A 22,834-nucleotide genomic window follows, 5' to 3' on the forward strand; every position below is an offset into this window, starting at 1 on the left:
GTTTCTGAAAAACATTACTGCCAAATTATCCTTCAAAACTGTCCTACTAACTTCCACTTTCACTGTCAAATATTTAGTGATAGTCATAGGTATTACCTATGATTCCAAATATTTTTTAATTTGATAGAAAAGAATATCATTGTTTATTTAATGTACAGTTTTGGTCATCATTGGGGGAAACAATTTTCATATTTTATGAGATTTCATATATTTTAATAACTGCTTCTAATTATCAGAAACATTCTTTTTATTGAATTGTTAAGAACTTATATATTAACGATATTAAAACCTAATTTGTCATATTTTATTTCTTGATTTGTTACTTGCTTTTTACTTTTGTTTAAGCTGGTGGACGTATAGAAGCCTTAAATTTTCATGTAGTTAAAACTATCAAACAAATCTAGCAATGTTTTATGCTTTTATGCCAAGAAAGGCTTACTCAACTCTTGAAGCAGTCAGTCACTGACAGTTCTTTTGGTTTCATCTTTATATTTAACTATTTCCATACACAACTTTTGAAAATCGAAGTGAGAATTTTTAATGTATAACTTGTGAATTTTTTTTTTTAAAGAAAAAGTATTAGCAATGTGAGTTTTAAAACTTTATATAGGGCTTCCCTGATGGCACAGTGGTTAAGAGTCTGCCTGCCAATGCAGGGGACACGGGTGTGAGCCCTGGTCCAGGAAGATCCCACATGCCGCGAAGTAACTGAGCACCACAACTACTGAGCCTGCGCTCTAGAGCCCACAAGCCACAACTACTGAGCCCACGTGCTACAACTTCTGAAGCGCGTGTGCCTAGAGCCCGTGCTCCGCAACAAGAGAAGCCATAGCAATGAGAAGCCCACGCACCACAATGAAGAGTAGCCCCCGCTCGCCACAACTAGAGAAAGCCCACGCGCAACAAAGACCCAACGCAGACCCCCCAAAAAAACAAAACAAAAAACCTTTATATAAAAACTTGCTCATGAGATTAAAAGACTGAACACATCAAATCTAGTATAAATATCATCCCTGATCAATAACTCTTTGAGGCTCCATCTACAATTTATTTTTGTGTTAGGTATGAAGTATGGAGCTACTTTAAAATTCTTTCCAAATAATAAATTATCCAAGCACTGTATATTAAAGAATCCAATCTTTCACATAAACTTTAAATGTCACTTTTATAATACTCATTAAATTATTTTTCACATTAAGGTTTACTACTATGCTTTTTATTATATTTCAATTATCTAACTTCATTAATGAAAGCAGTGTTTTAGAAAGATTATTTTGTTAGTAATAGGTAGGATGCATTAGAAGTAGGGTGGCTGGTGAGGACTAATGGTAGTGTAGGATGCATGAGTTTTAACAAGAAAGTGAAGTCCTAGATTAAAATAGAAGCAATACCAAAGAAAGGGTAATAAAATGACAAAAGATTGTAATACAATTTTCTTTTGAAAATCTCCACCTATGAGTCCTCTCAACACAGCATCCGAGGGACAGTAGGAATTATTAGCACTTTAACACAGGGAAAGCTGGACAATGGAAATGAGTATCAAAATTCCCTAACCCAATCAGACCTATGATAGTGTCAAGGAGCATGCAAGTCTCCAGACTCCAGTCAAGTATGAACTGTATTACTAAGCAACAATGCTGATCACTAACCTTGAAGAAATAAAAATGCACAAAATACAATTATAATAATATCTTACCAATAAGGGGTTCCAATGAAAGATTTTCTCTTGGCAATGGTAGCTGTTATTTTTGCAGCCACACCAAAGTCAGCTGGTGGGGAAAAAAACAGAACAGAAAATTTTGGTTTTCAATAAAACCACCACCATTTCTATATTTTACACTCAGTGACGCCATTATTAATAATTCAGATAGTAATACTAAATGTATATATATTGAATACCTAAATCTCTTCTTACTTAGTTCAAAACATAATCATTAAAAGAAAATAACTTATTGGTATTTTATTAGAATGAAAACATACTTTATTAAGAACACAGATAATAAAAAAATTTCCATTACAAGTACCCTAAGTTGGAAAAAAAAAATCCACCTGGATTGCTTTTATTCTAACACAACCAGGTTAGAATTTTGGTGGTATTTTTAAAAGTCCCTTTTTCTATGTATAAACTTCTTTTATTGCTGTTAAACATGGTTGTAAAAAACTAAAGACTCACATAGTTCATTTTTGTCATTTTGTCACATTAGGGGATTTTACTCTTATCCTTCTTAACTATTAATTTTGATGACTGAATAATGTTCCATAAGTTGATCTATCACAGTTTAACAGTTTTTCTACTGCTAGACCTATGTTTCCATTTTTTCCCTATTATAAATAATGTTATGATTAATACTTTAGCAAATATGGATTTTTTTATCTTTAGGATTAACTTCCTTAAACTGAATAAAGTAAAATTACTGGGTCAAAAGATAAACATTATTATGGCTCTTCATATGAATATTAAATTTGTATAATGTTATTCTCATTTAAAATTATACAAAAATTTTTTGAAAAAAAATTTTAGGAATTTGAAATAACATACCTAATTTTACATCACCATGATCTGTCAATAAAATATTTGCACCCTAAAACAAAAATACAAATACCATTAAATTAGCATCATAAAGTTCCTTTCAATAAAATTATCAATTTAAACATATTGAATTTATTATTATTATTATTCTTTTATTGAAGTGTAGTTGATTTACAGTGTTGTGCTAATCCCTGCTGTACAGCAGAGTGACTCAGTTATACACATAGAGACATTCTTTTTTTTAATATTCTTTTCCATTATGGTTTATCTTAGGATATTGAATATAGTTCCCTGTGCTATACAGTAGAACCTTATTTATCCATCCTATATACAATAGTTTGCACCTGCTAATCCCAAACTTCCAGTCCTCCCCTCACCCCCAGGCAACCACAGGTCTGTTCTCTATGCCTTTGAGTCTTAAACATATTGAGTTTAAATTGAGTTAAATAAACTTACCTTGATATCTCTATGCATTTTGCCTTTAGTATGCAAATAGGCAAGACCCTGAAGTTTAAAAAAAAAAAGTATGCATTAGCAAAACTACAAACTTCACATCTAAATTTCTAGTTAAAGATCTTATTGAATAAGAAAAACTAGAATGTCCTTTATTTGAGGGGAAAAAAACCTAGATGTGTTTCTTCTTATTAATCAATGTTTACTGTATTTTAAGACTTTTGAATTCATTTTCTGATAAAAATCAGAAATATTTTACTATGACACCCGTCACCACAATCAAGATAATGAACATATTCATCACTCCCAAAAGTTCCTCCCACACATAAACACTGATATACTCTGTTGCTATAAATACTTCCAAAATTTTCTAGAGTTTTATGTAGATGGAATCATACAGTATATTCTTTTTTATCTGGCTTCTTTCATTCACAATAATTAATCTGACATTCCTTGTTAATGTGTTATCAATATTTCATTCTTTTTTATTACTGAGTAGCATTCCACTGTACAGATATTACAGAATTTGTTTATTTATTCACCTGTTGATAGACATTTGGGTTGCTGGGCTGTTTCCAGCTTTTGGCTATTATACATAAACCTGCTTTGAAGATTTATGTCAAGTATTTGTATGATTTTTCCCTCTTGGGTAAATACCTAGGAGTATAATGGCTGGATCAGATGGTGGAACAAGTTTAAACTTTTAGGCAACTGCCAAACTGTCTTCCAAAGCAGTTGTACCGTTTTACACTGAAACTAGCAGTGTTCTAGTTAATCCACATTCTCACCAACCTTCCAAAGGTCAGTCTTTTTAATTTTAGCCATTCTAACTGGTGTGTAGTGGTATCTCATTGTAGTTTTAATTCACACGTTTCTAATAACTAAGGATATTGAGCATCTTTTCCATGTCCTTATTTGCCATCTATACAGCTTCTTTGGTGAAGCATCTGTTTAAATCTTTTGTCCATTTGTTTATTTGGTGGTTGTTTTCCTATTATTGAGTTTTGAGAGTTCTTTATATATTCTGGATACAAGTCCTTAATCAGATTTATACTTTGCAAATATCTTCCTCTGGCCTGTAGCTTGTCTTTTTATTCTCTTAACAGTGTGTCTTGAAAAGCAGAAGTTTTAAATTTTGACAAAGTCAAATTTGCCAAGTTTTTCTTTTATGGATCATGCTTTTTGTGCTATGTCCGAAAAGGCTTTTATTAACTCAAGATGGAAAAATTTTCTATGTTTTCTTCTAGAAGTTCTAGTTTGAGGTTTTATATTTAGATCATGTGTCTGAACTTATAATAATAAGTTCAATTATTCCAGAACCATTTATTGAAAAACCTATCCTTTCTCCTTTGTCAAAAATCAGTAGCCATATATGCATGGAATTACTTCTGGTCTTTCTATTCTGTTCCACTGAACTACTTATTTACCCTTATGCCAATGCTTACTACTATGCTTTGTTAGTGTAGTTTTATAAGTCTTGAAATTGCTCCTGTTGGCCCTCAAATTTTTTTGTTCTTTTTCACAATTGTTTGACTATTCCAGTTCCTTTGGGTTTCTGTAGGAATTTTAGAATCAGCTTGTCAATTTCTAGAGGGGAAAAAAAGAGCTTCCTTTGATTTTGATTGGAACTGCGTTGAATCTATACGTCAATTTGGGGAGAACTGATATCTTAATTGTACTGAACTTTCTGATCCATGAATATAGGAATACTACAGATAGCAAAGCTCTCAGTTTACTTAGGTCTTCTTTTATTTCTCTAAGCAGTTTTATAGTTTTTAGTATATAGGTATTTATGCATCTTTGTCATATATATCCGTAAGAGTATCATATTTTTGTTATTATAAATTGTATTTTTTATTTTAATTTCTGACTGTTGCTAGTGTATGGAAATCCAATTGATTTTGTATATTGATCTTGAATCTTGCAGCCTTCCTAGTCTCACTCACTAGTTCTAGTAGATACTTTGTAGATTCTATTCCATTTTCTACAAAGATGGTTATGTGGTCTGTGAATAAAGACAGTTTTAATTCTTACTTTCTAGTCTAGATGCCTTTTATTTCATTGCTTTTGCTTTTTGTCCTGGCTAAACCTCCTAGTACTATGTTAAAAAGAAGTGGTGAAAGCAGACATCTTTGCTTTGTTTGACTGGCTTTTGTGGGAAAGAATCTAGTCTTTTACCATTAAATATGATTTAGTCATAAGTTTGCCACAGGTGCTCTTTAGCAGGCTGAATGAGTTCCTTTCTTTTCTCAGTATGCTAAGAATTTTTATCAGAAATAAATGTTGGATTTAGCTAATGTTGGATTTAGCTAAATGCATTTTTGTGTGTCTATTTAGATGATCACATGGTTTTGCTTCTCTTTTTGTTTGCTAATATAATCAATTACTTGAAATGATTTTTGAATGTTAAATCAACACTGCCTTCTAGGATAAACCTCACTTGTTTATGATGTATTATCTTTTTATATATTGTTGGATTACCTTTGCTAACCTTTTATTTTCCTTTTTAATTTTTGTATCTATTAAACGTTCATGAAGGATATTAGTTCACAGTTTTGTTCTTTTGTAAAGTCTGATTTTGGTTTCAGAGCAATGCTGACCCATAAGATGATCTGGGAGGTAATCTCTACTCTTCAATTTTCTAGAAGAGTTTGTGTTGAATTGGCATTATTTCTTCCTTAAATGTTTGGTAGAATTTATCCATGACATCATCTGGCTTGGACTGTTCTTTGTGGGAATAGATAGAGGACTATCCAGATGATTTCTAATTGAGCTATGATAGTTTGTGCCTTTCAAGGACACTGTCCATTTCCATTTCATCTAAACTGCAGGCTTTTTTGGTATAAAGCTGTTCATAATATTCCTTGGCTACTGAATATCCTTGTCATCCTTTTAATATTTGTAGATTCTGTCATAATGTCCCTCCATTCATTCCAAATATTGGTACCTTGCATCTTCTCTTTTTATTTTTCCTGATAATCTGGTTTATCAATTTTATTGATTTTCTTAAAGAATGAGATTTTGGTTCAATTGATCTTTCTTGTATTATTCTGCTTTCTATTTCACGGATTTCCACCATGATCGTTATTATTTCCTTCCTCTGCTTACTTTGGCTTTAATTTGATCACCTTTTTCTAGCTTCTTAAGGTGGAAGTTGAGGATTTTGTTCTGTGAGTTCAACTTTTTTAGATTCTACTTATAACTGAGATTCTACACACAAATATTTGTTTTTCTGTGCCTGGCTCATTTCACTTAGCATAATGTCCTCCAGGTTCATCTGTGTTGTAACAAATGACAGGATTTCTTTTTTTATGGCTGAATAATACTCCACTGTATTTATAAACCATGCCCCTTTATCCATTCACCGGTTGACAAGACATTAGATGTGGAACTTTGTCAGCATAAGAGAATTTTTAAATTGGAACTAATATATTGGAGGTCATCCCTTCTAGAGCTTCATTTTATACTTGGGGAACTACAACCATAGATGAGATCATGGTCATATACCAGGGCCAGACTGCAAACACAAGTTTTTGTTTTGTTTTCTACCTCCATTCAGTACTCTGTCCATTACTTAAACAGGCAGTGACCTTTGGAAATTAAAACATAAAGAACACTAATCTGTCAACAATTTTCTGCTCAGAGTGCATGATTAGGTTTCTATTTTATATGGATATAAAAAAAAGCAGATTTCTTTGTTATGTAAATATTACAGAAATATAAATTATTTATATATATGTTTACTTTCATATATCTAACAATAAAATTTTAAAGCATGTGGAAACCAACTCTTTTGGAAATGACTAGAACTTTCTCTTAAATCAGGTCAAATTCCCAATTTCTAAAATATGGAAGAATAACATATAGAACATCAATTTCACTTCTAAACAAATTACACAATCTAGGAAATGTAGAGATAGAAGCAACAATTAACAAGTATCAGTTGTGAATTGCCAAAATAAAAAACACAGTCCCTACTACTTAATCTTGCTTCCTAAATTAAATGCCTTAAAGTATATGAACAAAATTATTAACTGCTAATTTTTTCAATCAGTAATCTTTCAAGGAACTAACAAAATAAATTGGAAGAAATGCTGCATACTCTATATACCTATTGAAGATTCATAACCTACTTTAACATACTAAAAGCTCTCACAGGATGTGAAATAAGGAAGTAAAGAAATCTCAACTTAATACGATGTTTAGAAGCTTCTAAAAAGGATTCTGATAACGACAGCACTTACTAATATTACACAGAAGAAAGATTTCCAATAACATTCTGGGTTATTGTTACGCAACTTTACTCTCATTTTGGGAGAAATGGTAAAAGAATTCATGTCTTTTGCAAAAGGACTCCTTTTACTGCCATAAAACTTGAAGGGAAAGCTTACACAAGTTGTTATAATTGAAAGGTCTGGTGATTCATTCATGAAAAACAATTCACACCTATGGCTTTCCTCAGCTTTGCAGCAATTGAGGGCTAAGCACTACAAAGTAGAACACCAAACATAACCATTGTGTATACCAGCATCAACTTAAATGAATTTCTGGGACTCATTCACAAAAGAAATAACTAGGCTTACAGAATTACGAGAGGTTAACAGAAAAATTTGGTTTACTCTTTTTCTTTTGGGCAGATCACCATTTTATCATTTTCAACTGTGAAACTAGAACTGCATTTCTATCTACATAAGCAAACATAGTACCTGTAAAGTTTCTCTGCATACATAGGCTATTTGCAATTCTGATAATGGTCCTGTAACTAGAAAGAAAAAAAGAGACCACATCGTTATACACTTGAATACAACAGATTAAAAACATTTTAAAAATGAGAAACAATTATAAAACTTCTGTATAAGTCATTGGGTGACTTCTCCTCATGAGCACATATTATTCTTATAATCAGGAAACAACAAAAAAGTAAAGTTGAAAAATTTTAAATGTACTTTAAAAATGGAAGATTTAAAACTACAATGAGGTACCACCTCACACCAGTCAGAATGGCTATCATCAAAAAATCTACAAACAATAAATGCTGGAGAGGGTGTGGAGAAAAGGGAACCCTCTTGCACTGTTGGTGGGAAGGTAAATTCATAGAGCCACTATGGAGAACAGTATGGAGGTTCCTCAGAAAACTAAAAATAGAACTACCATACAACCCAGAAATCCCACTACTGGGCATATACCCTGAGAAAACCATAATTCAAAAATGTTCACAATGTTCATTGCAGCTCTATTTACAATAGCCAGGACATGGAAGCAAACTAAGTGTCCATCGACAGCTGAATGGATAAAGAAGATGTGGCACATATATACAATGGAATATTATTCAGCCATAGAAAGAAACAAAATTGAGTTATTTGTAGTGATGTGGATGGACCTAGAGACTGTCATACAGAGTGAAGTAAGTCAGAAAGGGAAAAACAAATACCGTATGCTAACACATATATATGGAGTCAAAAATAATGGTTCTGAAGAACCCAGGGGCAGGACAGGAATAAAGAGGCAGACGTAGAGAATGGACTTGAGGACACAGGGAGGGGGAAGGGTATGCTGGGACGAAGTGAGAGAGTGGCATGGACATATATACACTACCAAATGTATAACAGATAGCTAGTGGGAAGCAGCCCCATAGCACAGGGAGGTCAGCTCGGTGCTTTGTGACCACCTAGAGGGGTGGGATAGGGAGGGTGGGAGGAAGACACAAGAGGGAGGAGATATGGGGATATATGTATACATATAGCTGATTCACTTTGTTATACAGCAGAAACTAACACAACCTTGTAAAGCAATTATACTCCAGTAAAGATGTTTAAAAAAAAAAATGGAAGATTTGTTCCGTAACAACTTTGGACAATGAAAATATTAAGCACCCATAATGTGCAAAGCACAGTACTAGACATCACAGGATGTTCTATACAAAGCAATGGACATGATCTCAATCCTGAACAATATTTTAAACAATAAAGCTCCCAAATGAGAAAAACATATATAATTAATTAGTTACATACGCAAGTTAGAGGACCATAAAGGGATGGACTGTTGAAATATACTAAAAGGCATCATATACTTTTTTTAAAAGTCAAGATATTATTTCCTTAGCATAATTCTTTACTATATCTATCGAAACAAGGAGCTTGATCCAATACCTTACCTAAGTATCCAAAAAGCAATTAGGTCACTTCTGACAACCAAATCTCTCCTATGAAATATAAAATCCTTCTGCAAGTACCCAACTAGGGGCTTTGGAAATATGCCTTCCAATATCATGAAAGAATATTTGAAATCCGGGGTGGTATTTGCTGACAGTGAAATCAAAATCAGATACACTTACATGTAATCTTTACTTAAGAAAATATTTTACTACATATTTTAATCACTGGTTCTCTACACCTCCTCAGGAACATAAAATTTTGATTCACAGTAACTTGATAAAATAGGAGTAAAAGAAGGGAAACCACTTTATTAACAGTTATTATAGGTGTAGTTATTGATTACTATGCTATCTAGTATATTATTTACAGGGATGAATATTTTTAGATTCAATTTAATTCAATAAATAGCAGGTTTAATAATGGAAAGCAGAAATTTCATAAAGAAATAAAATTAATGTCTCAAAACTATTCTTTCAATTTAAAAGGGTAAGTAGTAAAATAAATAAAAAATGCCACTGCATAGTTTTATTAATCCATATCTTCGAGTTCTCATTCTGTGAAAGTGTGGATAAAATTATAGATATTGATATTAGATTAAAATTCTTCATATAAAAGATAATTCTTCATAAAATCATAAAAAATAATTTTATTTTTTATTATTTATTTATTTATTTATTTATTTTTTGTGGTATGCGGGCCTCTCACTGTTGTGGCCTCTCCCGTTGTGGAGCACAGGCTCTGGACGCGCAGGCTCAGCGGCCATGGCTCACGGGCCCAGCCACTCCGCGGCATGTGGGATCCTCCCAGACAGGGGCACGAACCCATGTCCCCTGCATCGGCAGGCGGACTCTCAACCACTGCGCCACCAGGGAAGCCCTTTAATATTTAGGCTGCACCAGGTCTCAGTTGTGGCCCGTGTTATCTTTAGTTGCAGCATGCGAGATCTTTTGTTTGTTTGTTTTAGTTGTGGCATGTGAACTTCTTAGTTGCGGCTTGTGGGCTTCTTAGTCTCGGCATGCATGCGGGATCTAGTTCCACAACCAGGGATCGAACCCGGGCCCCCTACACTGGGAGCAGGGAGTCTTACTCACTGGACTACCAGGGAAGTCCCATAGAAAAGAATTTTAAATCAAGTGGCACAGAGCTGTTTTCTACCAATAATTTTTAAAAATCAACAACAGGGGTAAAATAAAAGAGAATAGTCATTATAATATAATATTATAAGGGAAAGTTCAATTCAGAAAGTTGTCTAAATTAACATAATGCTAAATAAAATACTCCAAATTCTTAAAATTATATATTTTTAATACAAAAATATTATAGCAACAACTAAATTGTTTTCCTAGTTAGCAGCTTAAGTTATTATTTAGACATGTAATTTGCTTTACGTGAGAGTCACCCTTTGCATTTCAACTCTAATTTACAAGGAAGTTTAGGCAGTTTTGTTTGTAGATAAAATACTTCCCTAGAGACTATATAAGACTTGCTAGAGACTACGTCTGAAAAGTAAAATCTGGATTCTTCAAGTACTCTCCGATTTCTCAGTTCAGGCTCCAGCAATTTAACTGAATAACCAACAAAATATAAAATATAGGTTTCTTTTACGCAATACCCAGGAGCAGGACAGAAGAACAGTAAATCTACCTGTTAGTATCCCTTGTTAACTAGAAATGTCAAATAATAGTCATTAAAGTCAAAGTTTTAAAATGTGGAGTCAAATTAACAGTACCATGGTAAATATCTTGAAGTGATCCGCCACCACAGTATTCCATGCAAATCCATAGTTTTTCCCGACTAACATGAAAGAGAAAGAAAATTATATTAGTTAGTAATTCTCAACAATAGACATATCTTGAAGGCTGTCACTCTTCAGCACACAAAGGTTTAGGATACACTGCAGGTTTAGGATACATTGCAGGTTTAGGATACACTGCAACAGGAAATTGCCCTTGCAGTCTTTCTTCAGGATACAGAAAAGCATATTAATTTCAGCTTTGTTCCCACCTTAAATGGTTTAGAACGTGATCAGTTTTATAAGCTAAAACACTTACTTGTAATCATTCATAGTATTTCATTAAGGTTGCCAGATAAGGTATAAATAAATAAATGAAACTGTCATTATTAATATAAAAGAGTAGACAATAAGAAGACCTGAGAAATTTTAGAACTTGAGACAAATAATTTTTAAAATTTATATACAAAACAGCACTTACATGAAAGGGAGGGGGTGTGTGAGCAAAGAAATATGAAATACAAAGACAGAGTAGATGCTTTTGTGTTTTTTACCTGAGATAGCTCCCGAAGTAGGCAACAATGTTGCAATGCTTACATTCTTTAACCATAAATATCTCTTGTTGAATCAAAGAAAAATCATCTCCTGAAAAACAAAATGATAATAACTTGGTCACCATGTTACATTTTGTGTCTCTATCTATAAGAAGGAAAACTTTACAGTAATTATCAGAGATGAAGAATTAGACATTCTTAATACTTTAATGGGAACGTACACTGGTACATTCTTTCTATAAAGCCAGAAGCCTTAAAAATGTATAAAATCCTAGAACTCATAATTTCACTTCAACATTTATTTTCTTGAGATATGCAGAGATGATATTCTCTACAGTGTTACTTAATAATGAAAGCATGGTAAAATAACTTATGGTACAGTCATAGATATTATAACACAGTTAAAACATGTTTTGATATGAAAACATGTTCATGATATATTAAGTGAAAAAGGGATATTATATATATATTATATAAGTACATATGTATACAGAAAAAAATGTCTCAAAAACATACACAATGTTTATGTCTGGGTGGTAAAATTTAAAGTAACTTTGCTTTCTTCTTTTTTGAGTTGGATTTTCCAATTTGTCTACCAAAAACCTATTTGGGTTGTTTAACTAGAAAAACTTATATTAAAATAAAATATTCGTTATTTATGGGAATTTTATGGTTAATATGGGAATACTGCCTAGAATGACATTGTCACCACCAAATTTCATTTTGCATAGAAAGTGTTTCACTCCAGTAAAAGGAGTTTAGAAGTTGATAAAATGATTGCATTTGCATTATGTAAATGCAATATAATGAAGAAGAGCTCGAGGTCTGGGTTAGACATACCTGGATTCAAGTGCAAATTCAGCCATTCACTGGCAATGTAACCTTGGGCAATCTAACTCTTCTGAATCACAGCTGAATCCATTAAAGTATCATCTGAATTCATTCCACCTGTTTGGCTTCCTTATCTACCACTTTCCAGAAACATTCCCTACATTTTGGTAACACCAGTTGCTGGCCCTTTTTTTTTTTTTTTTTTTTTTTTTGCAGTACGCGGGCCTCTCACTGTTGTGGCCTCTCCCATTGCGAAGCACAGGCTCCGGATGCGCAGACCCAGCGGCCATGGCTCAAGGGCCCAGCTGCTCTGCGGCATGTGGGATCCTCCTGGACCAGGGCACAAACCCGCGCGTCCCCTGCATCGGCAGGCAGACTCTCAACCACTGCGCCACCAGGGGAGCCCAGCTGGCCATTTTTTAAATACATTCTCATGCCCCTAAGCTTCTGTTTATGCAAGTCCCTCAGTTGGGAACACTGTGAGAAAGAGTATGTAGTGCATTTAATACAATATTTGACACAGAATAAATGCAACAGCAGTATTATTCTATGTTGGAGGCAAGAAAGATACAAACAAAAGTGTTCCTTGTTAGGACATCACCATAAGATATTTTTTATTAGATAGTGTTTTGTAATGGTCTTTTGTAAAACAACATCATGTTTAAAACCAGTGGTGTCGGGCTTCCCTGGTGGCGCAGTGGTTGAGAGTCCGCCTGCCGAGGCAGGGGACACGGGTTCGTGCCCCGGTCCGGGAAGATCCCGCATGCCGCGGAGCGGCTGGGCCCGTGAGCCATGGCCGCTGAGCCTGCGCGTCCGGAGTCTGTGCTCCGCAACGGGAGAGGCCACAACAGTGAGAGGCCCGCGTACCGCAAAAAAAAAAAAAAAAAAAAAAAAAAAAAAAAAAAAAAAAAAAAAAAAAAAAAACCAGTGGTGTCCGGATAAGCTCTAGCTCTAACTTAAAAGTCATCTTAGAATAACATACAAGGCCAAGAAGGAAAAACTTAGAAATTAGGCCTTAGATAAACAAATAAAATTCTCACACAAATCAGAGATATTTTCCCCTTATATTACAACTTTCAATTCAGAGCCAAAACAAAGCTTTAAATATTTTTCTATGCCATAAAATACCTTTTAAAAAAAACAGTCATTACTGATGTGGTTTATACATATATTTAATTTAGGTATGATACACCAAATTTATTTATAATCATTATGGCACTCTTCAACAGTCCCTTCAAGTTAACATTAATTGATAATTCAGTTAAATAATTTAGTGTTACCAATTTTAAAGAACTAGATAAATCAAATAAGGGTGCAATTTTCTAACAATAAAAATCTGAGCAAATATCTTTAAAGAAAATTTAGCTTTTATTTGTAAAAATGGGAAAACCTGTATTACATGAATGGTTACATATACCTTAAACGTAAGTGCACAGTGGCAACATTTTACCATTAGAAATTTATTTCAGCAAGCACCAAATAGAGTTCCTAAAAAGAGAGAAAGAAAATAATTTCCTAATAATCTGCCAATAGGGACTTCCCTGGTGGTGCAGGGGTTAAGAATCCACCTGCCAATGCAGGGGACAGGGGTCCGAGCCCTGGTCTGGGAAGACCCCACTTGCCATGGAGCAACTAAGCCTGAGTGCCACAACTACTGAGCCTGTGCTCTAGAGCCCGCGAGCCACAACTACTGAGCCCTCATGCCACAAATACTGAGCCCACACGCCTGGAGCCTGCACTCTCAACAAAAGAAGCCACCGCAATGAGAAGCCCGCGCACTGCAATGAAGAGTCGCCCGCACTAGCCGCAACTAGAGAAAGCCCGTGTGCAGCAACGAAGACCCAATGCAGCCAAAAATAAATTAATTAAATAAATTATTTAAAAAATAATCTGCCAGTAGAAGGGGATCATCTAAGATAACCCAAAATAGATGATAATTTCATGTTCCCCATTATCAACCAAGGCAGAAGTACGGGATAACTCCTGAAGATTACAGTAAAAAGCTTGCAGTAACGAAGACCCAACGCAGCCAAAAATAAATAAATTAATTAATTAAAAAACAAAAACAACCTGTGCCCCCTGCAATGGAAGCGCATAGTCCTAACCACTGGACTGCCAGGGAATTCCCTACCTAATCACTTTTAAATGTGCACAGAAGTCTTATATCTGAGCTGTGCTGAACAATTCTTCAGTTAGGTCTAGGATTTAGAATATATTTTCTCACAGGAGTAACTTTACAAATGGTGCCTAACTTCTTAATGATATCTGAATTCTTAAACTGACCTGTAAAAGTCAATAATACGGCTGAATTAAAACTACGAGTAACAGACACTAATTCTTCAGGAAAATCAGCTGAGTTCCACACTACAACTGTGCTCCCAGTAGTCACTGTGTGAAGTTTCTGCCAGGAAAGATAGGGTCTTGGTGAGACTGAGCGACAGCTTTTTATGACTGTAGCTAGAAGCTAGAATTCACAAGAACAGGTCATTAATAACTCAGATGTTTGGGGACTGTGCCTTCTTTAATACACGTAACTTAGTGAATAAACTTCAGTTTTGAGTATGTTATTCAAATATCTATCTCACAGTATTGTCTTAAGCTTCAATGCAAAGTGGGCAGAATCTTCTATGAACCGAAATTGTACCATGAAGCAGTTTTACATAAAGATAATATTTTGTAGTTCATCCTGAAAGGCAAGTAAGCTAAATACAGTTACTTATCACAGATATAGCTATTCTTTGATGGCTTACATCAGCCTCATCAAAATTACTTGAAATTAGGATTTATTTCATTTTTCTGATTGGGTGATACCAGATCACTGTTACCTTTCACTGAGATACAGCATAAAATCCACTAAGTTCAGAGGCCTCAGGCCTGTAGGTTCCAGCTCTGTTGTTCACGCATAAATGGGTTTTGAGAAGCTATTTTCTCAGAAAAGAGAAGTTTCATTCTTCATACCCCAGCAGTCAACTAGAGTAGTTGAGGATCAGAGCCCCATATCTGCAGTTTTGACTAGGTACCTGTTATTTTCACCTGAATGCCTTGCTAGCACCTTGAATTTAATACGCCTGAGGGTTCCACATCTTCTCTCAGACATCAATTTTCTCTTTGGACTTTCCTACTTGTGCTAATGGCACTTTTTTTTAAAGGACTAACCACTGCCAGCCTAACACAGCCCTCCTAAGAGAATCCACCTCCATGCAGCAGGACCTACTGTGTGTGCCTTGTGGTTTTCTACCTGCTGAACGCACTGAGGTGGGACAAATGATGTTAAAAAATGGGATGAGCCAATCACATTTGGTGTCTTGAAAACCTGAAGCATGGAAAACTGAGTCAGTTGTTAGTTACAGGAGAATCACATTAAAAGTAGAATATCAGAATAAGAGTCCATGAATGACTGTGGCTAAGGTTCCTAGAAATGTCCTACTAAAAACCTGGCTGATGAGTATGTCCTTATATAGGAAGGGAAAAATCCACCAGAGACAGAATGTGTGGGTGTTTTTGCCCTTCTTCTCTGATAAGGGCAGTTGTGTGTTAGGGAACTCAACCTGATAGTCCTAGGAAGAAAACAAGTGTCCCCTTTCAGCCAGAAAGGTGATCCATAGGGAAGAAAGAGAGACAGTAGCTCTGTGTTTGAGATGGTATAGTGGAACCAGTCCAGATTTTCAGTGCTTTTAAGACTGGCTTGAGCTCTGAGAGGTAGCTGTAAAAAAGAACTGAAAAGTGCAGTATTAGTTATAGAGTTCTATATGGTTTGTTTGTTTGTTTATTATATTTGGCTGTGCCGGGTCTTAGTTGCGGCATGCAGGATCTTCATCACCACATTCGGGATTCTTAGTTGCAGCATGCGGGATCTAGTTCCCTGACCAGCGATCTTACCTGGGCCCCCTGCGTTGGGAGCGCAGAGTCTTAACCACTGGACCGCCAGGGAAGTCCCTCTAGATGGTACTGACACAGGGATTTATGTTTTTAATTTTTTTGAAAAAACCACTGTATTAGGGTTTAAGTTTGGCACATTCAGTGATCCCAGCCTTCACCACAGTGTTTCAAGGCTAACCCTCAGAGACAGATTTGCTAATGATAAGGGTAACAAGCACTACAAGATTCTGAAGACCAAGTTTTAAAGGTGGACAAACTCTACCGCTGTCCCTTGTTCCTAAGCCATCTCCTGTCTAGCAGCACATGGCAACCCTCAACTACAATTTTTAACTGAAGTAGGAAGCCCATTCCCCAAAACATGCTACTCTATAAGATACGACCTTGGTATCTGGGGTCACTCTGGAGTCTGGTCTTTGCTTTCAATTTCTTAGCTCTGGATACAATTAGCCAATGCCAGCCGTTTACTTAGCTACCAGTTGCTTCTACTACAATCAGTCCACCAAAATAGCGTTAAGTTAGACTCTAATAATGCCACACTTAAGACATTTATAAAAACATAATAAGGAAAGAGTAGAAGTCTTGGAAAGTAAGAGACTGGAACTGTAGGGCCTTTTGATACTATTGGCAAGTTGACATAAAGGGCTTAAGTGTTCACACTCTGGGAATGAACTGAAGTAATCTGGTTGCACCCCTCGTGTATAATAAGGGTCCTTTGGATTACACTTGGATTCAATATCCTCTTAAGGGTTTTGGTAATCAAATGGGTCCTAAGAATAGTACTTAGCAAATGACTAAAAGCAATATGCCTCTCAGATTTTAACAACAACAACAAAAAGGGTCCTAGGTATTAAAAATCTGATCGTGGCAAAATGAAAGGCAGCCATACGATTCATCATATCCCTCCCTGAAACAATATGGTAGTAGATCATGAATTTAATACTGAGGTTAATTCATTAAACCAATATCTATAACTACATAAATAGCTGCTGACGTAGATCAATTTAAAGGGCTTAAAGAATGAGCCATAGTGTGGAAGAGTCACTTAGTGCTTCAAACAACAGGGCAGCTTGCAGCAAGAAAAGGACAATCCCAATTTCTGGAACGCCTGGCCCAAGACATAAAGGGAAACGGCATCATTATGAAGCCTAAACCAAAATCAGAAAGTGATCTCTGGAGTTGCTGCATCATAACCCCAGCTGACTTTCCAACTGCAACCAATTAAAAAAAAGAAAAGAAAAGGATCCTGGTAACTGGAAAGCGAGTATCTGGGAGGAGGCTGAGTAACTCCCAGGACCCTGGCAAAGTACTTACTACTACGTCCTCCTTTCCAGCAAAAGAGGAACAACCACCTTACTGAGATGTGGCCTATGATTGGAATGCCAACACAGCATGGACTAAAAAATAAACAAAATCAGAGCAAGGAAGAGATTAAATCCAGAAAGAACTGCTCATTTCTATGGAATACAGTCAAAGGTAGAGCAGACTTTCTGGACATCCATTTTATGGATGTTAGCCCAAGAAGAACCAAACATAACAACTGATACCCATGTCATATTCCGGATCTCTGAACTTGGCTATAAGTCTTTGAAAGGAATCCTTTGGACTGCACCAACTAATTTCTAGTACTAGTATCCTCCATCAGACATTTCTAAGCACTCCATAAAAATAATAAAAAATTATCCTGAGATAAAGAAGAATCTTGGAATTTCAAAATCAACTTTCAAAAAGTATTTCACAAATAACCCCATTCTCATAGACACCTTCAACAGCAGGCTAAGAAAAGAGGATGGATGGGTATTTCATAGTAAAGGAAATATAAATGCCAATAAACTTATAAAGGATGCTTATTCTCAAATTAAAGAAATGCAAATCAAAGCTATTTTTCAATCCCATCAGTTCTGCAGAAGTTTTACAATTCCCAGTAATATATATTTTGGAGACAGTATTGAGAAACATATTTTCAAATCTACTTGTGAAAATGAAAAACTGATCACGCTTTTTGGAAGCCACTTGGCACTATTAATCAAACTTTATATACCCAACAATACATATAAAGATGTTCACTGCAACACTGATTCCAACAGCAAAAAAATGTGGAAATAACCTAAATGTACATTGATAAGGGATTAAATGAATGTTACCTCTGTACAACAAAATACTCTGCAGCTATTAACAAGAACAAATAACAGCAATATATGTTAACATGGAAAAATGTTCCAACACTTGTAAAGTGAGAGGACAAAAAAAGAAGTCTGGAGAACAATATATAGAAAACGTCTGGAAGGAAATGGAAAAAAAAATAGTAGTTACTTCTGTGAAAGGGAATATAGACTTGCAGCCAGGAGAACTTATTTTCCACTTCAAACCATTCTGTGTTGGTTTGATTTAAAAAACAAAAACACCATGAACAGTACTTTAACAAAACATAATACTCTAGTCTGAAAATCTTTTTCTGTCAACTAGGTCATTTAAATATTTTTTCTTTTTCTAGTAATTACTGAAATACATGGATAACTATCTACCTCTTATTTTGTGATTTCTATTGGTTCCATATTCTATACTTCTTTTTGTCCTGTCTTACCTTCTTTTAGATTGAGTTTTTTGTTGTTGTTTGGTTTGTTTTTGTCTTTTTTTTCCCTCCACAACCAGTTTGGGATTGACACCCTCTATCTCTATTCTTCAGAAGTTACCCTAGAAATTTTAACACACATACCTTCCTTGGTAAAGGTTACACATAATTCATATCTTTATTCTCCTCTCAAATAATACAATAACTTTAGAATGCATTAACTCTATTACCCCTTCCCAACTCACCTGCTATTGTTGGTCAGAATTTTACTTCTTTTCTAGAACCTCACAAAACATCATCTTCATTTTCATTATTTTTTTATATAGGTATATCTTCCTTTTTGAAGTTTTACCCATATATTGGGTTGGCCAAAAGGTTCATTCAGTTTCTTTGATAAGATGGCTCTAGTAGCACTTACTTGTCTCTAACTTCATGCAAAACAATTTTGTTAGACTGTATGTGACAGCTGTCATATCAGCGTGCATTTACAAAAAGACATCAAAATTGGTGAATTTTTGTGTAGCCATTTTAATACTGAAGTTGGAAGAAAAAAAGCAACATTTTCAGCATATCGTGCTTTATTATTTCAAAAAAGGTAAAAACACAACGAAAACACACAAAAAAAGGTTTGTGCAGTGTATGGAGAAAGTGCTGTGACTGAATGAATGTGTCAAAAGTAGTTTGTGGGGGAGACCTTCAAGACGGCAGAGGAGTAAGACGTGGATTTCACCTTCCTCCCCACAAATACATCTTACATGAGGAACAACTCCTACAGAACACCTACTGAACGCTGGCAGAAGACCTCAGACCTCCCAAAAGGCAAGAAACTCACCACGTACCTCAGTAGGGCACAAGAAAAAAGAAAAAACAGAGACAAAACAATAGGGATGGGACCTGCACCTCTGGGAGGGAGCTGTGAAGGAGGAAAGGTTTCCACACACTAGGAAGACCCTTCATTAGTGGAGACGGGGGGTGGCGGGGGGGAAGCTTCGGAGCCATGGAGGAGATCGCAGCAACGGGGGTGCAGGCGGCAAAGCGGAGAGATTCCCACACAGAGGATCGGTGTTGACCTGCACTCACCAGCCTGAGAGGCTTGTCTGCTCACCCACCGGGGGGGGGGGCGGGGGCTGGGAGCTGAGGCTCCGGCTTCAGAGGTCAGACCCCAGGGAGAGGACTGGGGTTGGCTGCATGAACACAACCTGAAGGGGGCTAGTGCGCCACAGCTAGCCAGAAGGGAGGCCGGGAAAAAGTCTGGACCTGCCTAAGAGGCAAGAGACCATTGTTTCGGGGTGCACAAGGAGAGGGGATTCAGAGCACCACTGAAATGAGCTCCAGAGACAGGCATGAGCCACGGCTATCAGTGTGGACATCAGAGACGGGCATGAAACGCTAAGGTTGGTGCTGCAGCCACTAAGAAGCCTGTAGGCAAGCACAGGTCACTATCCACACCTCCCCTCTGGGAGCCTGTGCAGCCCACCACTGCCAGGGTCCTATGATGCAGGAACAATCTCCCCGGGAGAACACACGGTGCACCTCAGGCTGCTGCAACGTCATGCCGGCCTCTGCCGCCACAGGGTCGCCCCGCATTCCATATCCCTCCCTCCCCGTGGCCTGAGTGAGCCAGAGCCCCCTAATGAGCTGCTATTTTAACCTGTCCTGTCTGAGCGAAGAACAGATGCCCTCAGGAGACCTACACTCAGAGGCAGGGCCAAATCCAAACCTGAACCCCAAGAGCTGTGTGAACAAAGAAGAGAAAGGGGAATCTCTCCCAGCAGCCTCAGAAGCAGCGGATTAAAGCTCCACAATCAACTTGATGTACCCTGCATCTGTGGAATACCTGAATAGACAACGAATCATCCCAAAAGTGAGGCGGTGGACTTTGGGAGCAACGATATATATATATTTTTCCTTTTTCTCTTTTGCCGTGTGGCTGACAGGGTTTTGGTGCTATGGCCGGGTGTGAGGCCTGTGCCTCAGAGGTGGGAGACTCGAGTTCAGGACACCAGTCCACCAGAGACTTCCCAGCTCCACGTAATATCAAAAGGAGAAAGCTCTCCCAGAGATCTCCATCTCAATGCCAAGACTCAGCTCCACTCAACGACCAGCAAGCTACAGTGCTGGACACCCTATGCCAAACAACTAGCAAGACAGGAACACAATACCACCCATTAGCAGAGAGGCTGCCTAAAATCATAAGGTCACAGACACCCCAAAACACACCACTGGATGCGGACCTGCCCACCAGAAAGACAAGATCCAACCTCATCCACCAGAACACAGGCACTAGTCCCCTCCATCAGGAAGCCTACACAACCCACTGAACCAACCTGAGCCACTGGGGCAGACAGCAAAAACAACAGGAACTACGAACCTGCAGCCTGCAAAAAGGAGACCCCAAACACAGTAAGTTAAGCAAAATGAGAAGACAGAGAAACAAACAGCAGATGAAGGAGCAACGTAAAAACCCACCAGACCAAACAAATGAAGAGGAAATAGGCAGTCTACCTGAAAAAGAATTCAGAATAATGATAGTAAAGATGATCCAAAATCGTGGAAATAGAATAGACAAAATGCAAGAAACAGTTAACAAGGACCTAGAAGAACTAAAGAGGAAACAAACAATGATGAACAACACAACAAACGAAATTAAAAATTCTTAGAAGGAATCAATAGCAGAATAACTGAGGCAGAAGAACGGATAAGTGACCTGGAAGATAAAACAGTGGAAATAACTACTGCATAGAAGAATAAAGAAAAAAGAAGGAAAAGAATTGAGGACAGTCTCAGAGACCTCTGGGACAACATTAAATGCACCAACATTCAAATTATAGGGGTCCCAGAAGAAGAAGAGAAAAAGAAAGGGGGGCCTCCCTGGTGGCGCAGTGGTTGAGAGTCCGCCTGCCGATGCAGGGGATACGGGTTCGTGTCCCGGTCTGGGAGGATCCCATATGCCGCGGAGCGGCTGGGCCCGTGAGCCATGGCCGCTGAGCCTGCGCGTCCGGAGCCTGTGCTCCGCAACGGGAGAGGCCACAACAGTGAGAGGCCCGCGTACCGCAAAAAAAAAAAAAAAAAAAAAAAAAAAAAAAAAAAAAAAGAAAAAGAAAGGGACTGAGAAAGTATTTGAAGACATTAGCGTTGAAAAATTCCCTAATATGGGAAAAGAAATATTTAATCAAGTACAGGAAGCACAGAGAGTCCCATACAGGATAAACCCAAGGAGTAATGGCCAAGACACATATTCATCAAACTACCAAAAATTAAATACAAAGAAAAAATATTAAAAGCAGCAAGGGAAAATCAACAAGTAACACACAAGGGAATCCCCATAAGGTTAACGGCTGATCTTTCAGCAGAAACTCTGCAAGCCAGAAAGGAGTGGCAGGACATATTTAAAGTGATGAAAGGGAAAAACCTACAACCAAGATTACTCTACCCAGCAAGGATCTCATTCAGATTCGATGGACAAATTAAAACCTTTACAGGCAAGCCAAAGCTAAAAGAACTCAGCACCACCAAACCAGCTTTATAACAAATGTTAAAGGAACTTCTCTAGGCAGGAAACACAAGAGAAGGAAAAGACCTACAATAACAAACCCAAAACGATTAAGAAAATAGTAATAGGAACATATATATCGATAATTACCTTAAATGTAAATGAATTAAATGCTCCAAACAAAAGACATAGAGTGGCTGAACGGATACAAAAACAATGCCTGTATACACGCTGTCTACAAAAGACCCACTTCAGACGCAGGGACACAAACAGACTGAAAGTGAGGGAATGGAAAAAGATATTCCATTCAAATGGAAATCAAAAGAAAGCTGGAGTAGCAATTCTCATATCAGATAAAATAGACTTTAAAATAAAGACTATTTCAACAGACAAAGAAGGACACTACATAATGATCAAGGGATCAATCCAAGAAGAACATGTAACAATTGTAAATATTTATGCACCCAACATAGGAGCACCTCAATATATAAGGCAAATGCTAACCTCCATAAAAGGGGAAATCAACAGTAACACAATCATAGTAGGGGACGTTAACACCCCACTTTCAACAATGGACAGATTATCCAAAATGAAAATAAATACAGAAAAACAAGCTTTAAATGATACATTAAACAAGA

At 36.7% G+C, this 22,834-nt stretch overlaps 1 protein-coding gene across 1 annotated transcript in view; it reads right to left on the bottom strand.

Moving 5' to 3' along the window:
• Positions 1-22,834, bottom strand: part of MAP4K5 (mitogen-activated protein kinase kinase kinase kinase 5) — a gene marked incomplete at its 3' end in the record, with an annotated part of 145,033 nt that overhangs the window by 72,584 nt on the left and 49,615 nt on the right. Inside the window, exons 4-9 of the mRNA XM_079698992.1 lie at positions 11,425-11,515; positions 10,868-10,932; positions 7,690-7,745; positions 2,987-3,034; positions 2,540-2,582; positions 1,697-1,769 (exon numbers count right to left, since the gene is read on the bottom strand). Coding sequence (XP_079555118.1) covers positions 1,697-1,769; positions 2,540-2,582; positions 2,987-3,034; positions 7,690-7,745; positions 10,868-10,932; positions 11,425-11,515 — 376 coding nt within the window. The remainder of the gene's footprint in view (positions 1-1,696; positions 1,770-2,539; positions 2,583-2,986; positions 3,035-7,689; positions 7,746-10,867; positions 10,933-11,424; positions 11,516-22,834) is intronic.

Source organism: Hyperoodon ampullatus (genome assembly GCF_949752795.1).
Source record: "Hyperoodon ampullatus genome assembly, chromosome: 3".
Lineage (NCBI taxonomy): Eukaryota > Metazoa > Chordata > Mammalia > Artiodactyla > Ziphiidae > Hyperoodon > Hyperoodon ampullatus.